Source organism: Solanum stenotomum, unplaced genomic scaffold (assembly GCF_019186545.1).
Source record: "Solanum stenotomum isolate F172 unplaced genomic scaffold, ASM1918654v1 scaffold3043, whole genome shotgun sequence".
Classification (NCBI taxonomy): Eukaryota; Viridiplantae; Streptophyta; class Magnoliopsida; order Solanales; family Solanaceae; genus Solanum; species Solanum stenotomum.
In genome coordinates this window covers 18,843-25,575 of record NW_026030970.1, presented here as the reverse complement: position 1 = coordinate 25,575, position 6,733 = coordinate 18,843, and the positions used below count along the sequence as shown (strand labels likewise).

Genomic DNA, 6,733 nt, shown 5'->3' with positions numbered 1-6,733 from the left:
ACTACTAATATTTTCCTCGTTAATTAGCTTGTTCCTTTTCTTGTTTTGGTACTTTGTAATTAGTCGTTAATCAGGTTGTGTAAAGGTCCCCTACTTTGTAAATTAAATTAGGTTATGCAAATAAAAAATATAATCCTCAATACGAAAAAGGAATTGCGTATATTAATTTGCAAGTCACAACTTAACTCTTATTACACTATCGGCTTTTGCTTTGAAATAGCTGGTTTGAAGTTTGATCATACTAGCTAAATACCAATTATAATAAGACTTAATTACAAAATGTTTCCTTCGTACCAAATACACCCTGGTGTCACGTTATTCTAGTTGTATGGTGCAATTTAGCTTCCAACCAAACAGAGACATAATCAGATCATTATCGATATAAACATTAGCAATAACTGGTTTGCTATGAACTTAAGGCGAATAATAGAAGAAAATATACAAGCGTCCGCAGTGGATAACCAACTATAATAATAAAAATTTAATTTTATGAGTATCAAATTTTCTAATAATAATTTTAAGTGATAATATTGAATTTTAATTTTAAATAATTATATATATTTAATAAATTTGTTATATAAACATACCATTCAAACAAACTTTGTTAAATTCGATCAAATTGCCCATGTAGCAAACAAAATTTATTAAATTCTATTGAATTGTCCATATATATAGCTCCGCGCTTAATAGTTACAAACACTCCCACGGTAACAAACTTGATTACCAACACAAGCACTATTATATATATAGTTATAACGTAGAATATGCATAACAAAGTAATAACACACTAATGAAGGTGATAGACAAAGTTTCAACATAATTTACATAACTATGTTTTTAATACCTAACCTTTTAATTTTAACAATAGCTAATTAAGCTTGGATCCAAAATAAAACTGTTCAATATTTTTCTCAACCTAATAATATAAACTGAATATGTTTTATTTACCACGTCTAACTTATATACCCTTACAAAGTTATCTTAATTCACAACACCCGCCATTATTCAAGGTAGTAGTAGTAGTAGTTTGACAAGTGGCCTGCCATATCTATAGTTTAACGCCACCACATTACTTCAAATAGCCACTTGTCCCAAAATCCCTCATCTCCATCCAAACAATCCCTCAATCTTCTTCCATACACATTCATATAAATCATTTTTTCCTCTAGCTCGAGCTAGCTAGACATATCCTACATCTACTTTTAATAATTTCCAAGTGTTTTAATTTTAACAAAAAATGAGTCAACAACAACCAAGAAGGGAACAAGGTGATCAAGCAGCCGATCCGATCAAATACGGCGACATTTTTGCTGTTTCTGGAGAGCTAGGAGAAAAAGCTGTTAAGCCGGAAGATGCAGCCATGATGCAGAGCGCTGAGACCGCCGTGCTCGGGAAAACACAAAAGAGCGGTCCAGCGGCTGCCATGCAATCTGCCGCTAATGTTAACGTGAGCGCCGGTTTGGTTCAACCGGGTGATGTTACTGATGTTGCGGCTAGAGAGGGTGTCACGGTTACTGGGATGGCGGTTCCTGGAGCTAATATTATTACTGAATCAGTTGCTGGACAGGTAAAGTTGTCTCATTATTAACTACTAATTATGAGTTGCGCGCAATTTGATATGTAAAATATCACTTATTTTTCGTCAAAATAAAATGATGAAAATGGCCAAATTACGACCACCGTAGTTCCAAATGTTTCACCTAAACAGAAGATTGGAGGTCGACTTAATTAGTGGTATAGGGAATTCAAAACTCATCTTTAAGTTTCAAGTTCAAATTTCATGCACTATGTTTATTTTTCGAATCCTGAATCCGTCACTGCCAACATTTTGGCACTTCACCAATTGAAAGGTCAGCTAGCTCCTATATTTGTTGATTAGCGGCTAATTTTATGTACGGTTGATGACATAAAGGTAGTTGGACAATACATTCAGCCAACAGGAGGTGGCGGAGGACAGCCACAAGGAGCAGCAACCACCGGAGGAGGTGGTGGTAGTCGAGGCAGTACTAAAGAAATCACAATAGGAGAAGCTCTTGAAGCGGCTGGACAAACAATACCGGGCAAACCAGTGGATCAATGCGATGCAGCAGCAATCCAAGCAGCTGAAATACGCGCAACAGGCAGCAATGTTATCACTCCTGGTGGCGTAGCAACCACTGCTCAGTCGGCTGCTGCCTACAATGAATCTATGATAAAAGACGAGGACAAAGTTAAGCTTGGAGATGTCTTATCGGTTAGTAACAAATTATATATATCGTATGAATTTTACTGTGAGAAGTTTGTATTTCGATATTCCAGTGTTGTGCCATTGATATATTCGAATTGTCCCACATAAATTGAGACTCGATATAGTAGATAGACTCAACTTGAAGCTAATTTAAACTTGTGCAGGGTGCTACTAAGGTATTGCCGGCAGATAAGGCAGCGACGAGGCAGGATGCAGAAGGAGTGGTAGGGGCGGAGCTACGGAACAAACACGACATGTCCACCACTCCTGGTGGAGTAGCTGCTTCTGTGACTGTAGCTGCCCGGATGAATGAAAGGAGTCAACAACAATCCTAATCTCTGTGTTGTGCTTAGTAGTAGTAGTAGTCAGTTATAGTCGAAGAAGTATTGTATGTATGTCATTTACTTGTTTTTCAAGCCGGTGCAGTCACTACGGTTGATTAATTACTGCTGTTCGTGTAATATGGGTTTGTGTTTGGGCTTATATGTACAAATAATGAAATAATTAAGTTCGGTTAACATTTTTTTACGTCTTCTCAACAATTTAAAAATAAAACATAAAATTTAGCCTAAGTACTTTCCGATGATAGTAGAAGCTTCACATGATATTGAATGGAATTATGAGACGTATGTAAGACAAACAATTTGCTATAGTAACTTAAATTCTAAGTTTCAGATAATAGTAGAAGCTTCACATGATATTAAATGGAATAAGCATCCTTATAAGTCTATTGAAAGGAATTCATATCCCTTAGAACTGATTCACACAGACATTTGTGACATGATGTCAACACATGATGTCAACACCAACACGTGGTGGGAAAAAGTATTTCATAATTTTTATTGACGATTGCACTAGATATTGTTATGTCTATTTGCTATATGGTAAGGATGAAACAATAGATGCATTTAGGTAATATAAAACTGAAGTTGAAAATCAGTTGGATAGAAAGATCAAAATGATCAAAAGTGATAGAGGTAGAGAATATGAATCTCCATTTGCAGAAATATATTTGGAAAATGGAATCATCCATCAAACTACTGGACCTTACTCTCCTCAATCTAATGGACCTTACTCTCCTCAATCTAATGGAATTGCAGAAAGAAAAAATCAAACTTTAAAGGAAATGATGAATGAAAGAAAAAATCAAACTTTAAAGGAAATGATGAATGCCTTACTTATAAGTTCAGGTTTACCACAAAACTTGTGGGGGGAAGCTATCCTTACAACAAATCGAATACTCAATAGAGTGCCTCACACGAAGACACATGTTATTCCATATGAGAAATGGAAAGGTAGAAAACCCAACTTGAAATATTTCAAAAGTGTGGAGGTGTCTAGCCAAAGTCCAGATTCCTATACCTAAGAGGGTGAAAATATGGCCCAAGACTGTGGATTGTATATTTATTGGATATGCCATAAATAGTAAGGCATGTCGATTTTTGGTTCATAAGTCCGAACATCCGGATATTCATGATAATACGGTAATGGAATCAGATAATGCTGAATTTTTTGAACATATCTATCCGTATAAAATTAGACTTGAGTCATCTAGTGGGGGGTCTAAACAACCTCGAGAAGAACCAAAAGAGAATGAAACTAATGAAGAGAGTCCAAGGCGCAGTAAACGCCAAAGGACAACTACTTCATTTGGATGTGATTTTGTAACATTCCTTCTTAAAAGTGAGCCTCAAACATTCAAGGAAGCGATGTTGTCTAGCGACTCAACCTCTTGGAAGGAGGCTATCAATAGTGAGATTGAATTAATCTTAAGCAATCATACTTGGGAGTTGGTTGATCTTCCTTCAGGGAACAAACCCTTGGGTACAAAATGGATCTTCAAAAAGAAGATGAAAGTTGATAGAACTATTGATAAATATAAAGCAAGACTTGTTGTCAAAGGCTTTAGACAGAAAGAAGGTCTTGATTATTTTGGCATATACTTGCCAGTGACTAGGATTATATTAATTCGGATGTTAATTGCCCTAGATGCAGTATACGGTCTTGAAATCCATCAAATGGATGTGAAAACCGCCTTCTTAAATGGAGAGCTGGAGGAAGAGATTTACATGGAACAGCCTGAGGGCTTGTAGTTCCCGGTAAATAAAAGAAAGTATGCAAACTTGTTAAGTCACTTTATGGACTAAAATAAGCACCGAAACAATGGCATGCAAAATTTGATCAAACCATGTTGTCAAATGGATTTAAGATCAGTGAGTGTGATAAATGTGTTTACATTAAAGACACTCTAGATCAGGAAGTCGTTGTATGCCTATATGTGGATGACATGTTGATAATGAGCAAGGACATTGCCAATGTAAAAGCTACTAAGTGTATGCTTGCTAGTAAGTTTGATATGAAAGATCTAGGAGTAGCCGACTTGATAATGGGAATAAAGATTCACAAAACTCTTAACGGTCTAGCATTGTCTCAATCTCATTATATTCAAAAGGTGCTTGAAAAGTTCAAGTATTTGAATTTCAAAAAGGCAAAAACCCCAATTGATGTGAACTTTAATCTTGCTAAGAATAAAGGTGAAAGTCAGTCTCAATTGGATTATGCCAGAGTATTGGGAAATTTGATGTATGTTATGAATTGTACACGACCAGACATAGCCTGTGCTATAAGTAAACTGAGTCGATACACAAGTAATCCCAATCAAAATCATTGGTTGGCAATGAAGAGCGTTTTGGGGTACTTAGAAGACACTCAAAACTATGCTTTGCATTATAACAAATATCCAGCAGTTTTTGAACGATATAGTGATGCAAATTGGATTACTGGGTCAACTGAAACGAAATCCACGAGTGGATATGTTTTCACTATTGGTGGAGGAGCAATATCTTAGAAATCATCCAAACAAACATGTATAACTCGCTCTACAATGGAGTCTGAATTTATCGCCTTAGACAAGGCAAGTGAAGAAGCTGAATAGTTCCAGAATTTCTTAATAGATATTCCATTTTAGCCCAAACTAATGGCCCCTATATTTATACACTGCAATAGTCAAACTGCAATAGGAAGGGCTGGAAGCGTTATGTATAACTGGAAGTCTCGTCACATAAGACGAAGACATAACTTTGTTAGACAACTACTCTCTAGTGGAATTATCACAATTGACTATGTAAAGTCAAAGGATAATGTGTTGGATCCACTTACAAAAGGCCTAACTAGAGAGGGAGTTGAGAGATCATCGACGGGAATGAGACTATGGCCGAGAACAAGTCATCGTGGCGGTAACTCTACCTAGAAGACTAGAGATCGTAAGATCTAGGTTCAAGGAGATAAAACAGGGTCATAGATGACGGTTCAACATTGTCAAAATTATTTTATGTTCATTCTCATTATGAGACAATGTTCAGTAACAAGGATAAAGGCATAAGGAATTTTTAATGGTTTTTAAGTTTGATACATGGTATATCAAATAGTGTATCTACGCGATAACACATTTAGAAACCAACTATGTAAGTGTGAAGTGTAAGCCGCTTCAAGGAGAATCCGGTAAGGCCAGTTCTCTAAGCACTAATTAATCGAGATGTGTTCATAGCTGAAACGAACAAAACAAGGAGAACCAAAAACAGTTCAAGGGTTGATTGTGTGACTTATGTTGTCTAGGTATACACCAAAGCTCGACGGTTCAAAAATATCAAATCTACCGATTGACCGAGTATATCCAATATATGTTCACTACGGAAAGTTTAAAGGGAAACCTAATTATCTAGATGTGATTAACCATTACTTACAAGACACACAATTTTTTCATGCATCTGTTTTAACTATAGTCATTCCCCATTAATGTGGGGGATTGTTGGGTTTAGCAAGGTGTGAGTGGAATAAAAAAAGAAAATGGAAAGTGGAAGAACCAATGAAAGTGGGGGAACCAATTTTGGAGGGAAAATGAAAAGTCATTGCAAAGTGCAAATGAAAAGTCATTTTTACCATATTGGTAGAAGAAAGGAAATTGTTGTCCTTATATTAGGAAACACTTCCTTTAGTTTTTAAAGGGTTAAGATGACGGTGCCCCTCGCGCCGTCGTCGTCGCTCGCTCGGCCTTGGCCTCGGCTTCGGCTTCGATTTCGGATTTGGATTTGGCAAATGATGTGACAGATTGATAATATTTTTTGGACAAAATTTATTTAATCAATCTTGTTAATTCATTTCTTTTCTCTTATAAATTAATTCAGAATGTTAGTTAAATAACGAAATTAATTTCGCAACGAATTATTTGAAATTCGTGCATAACGGTAAATTCGTTTGAAAGGATTTGTTCCTTCCAAAAAATCGTTACTTTTCCCAAAAGACACAACGTTCTGGAAAAAAGGGTCTGAACAGATTTGTCTGAACTGACGCATTCTTTGCTGCTAATGGCTATAAATAAGCGGTCGTTTTCATTTTTCAAACACTGAAAAAATTTTCCACTCTGCATACATTTTCTTACATAAACAAAATTGTCGATTGACTGAATCTGTGTGTGATCTTGTTGTTGTTCTTGCGTTCGCTAAAGTT

The 6,733-nt window shown here is 36.1% G+C and overlaps 1 protein-coding gene across 1 annotated transcript; it reads left to right on the top strand.

Moving 5' to 3' along the window:
* The first annotated feature begins 1,237 nt into the window (after window positions 1–1,237).
* On the top strand, window positions 1,238–2,571 carry LOC125851904 (late embryogenesis abundant protein 31-like). Its single transcript, XM_049531648.1, has 3 exons — window positions 1,238–1,567; window positions 1,913–2,233; window positions 2,392–2,571. The coding sequence occupies exons 1-3, from the start codon at window positions 1,238–1,240 to the stop codon at window positions 2,560–2,562; spliced, it is 822 nt and encodes a 273-aa protein (XP_049387605.1). The 3' UTR covers window positions 2,563–2,571.
* Window positions 2,572–6,733: the final 4,162 nt, after the last annotated feature.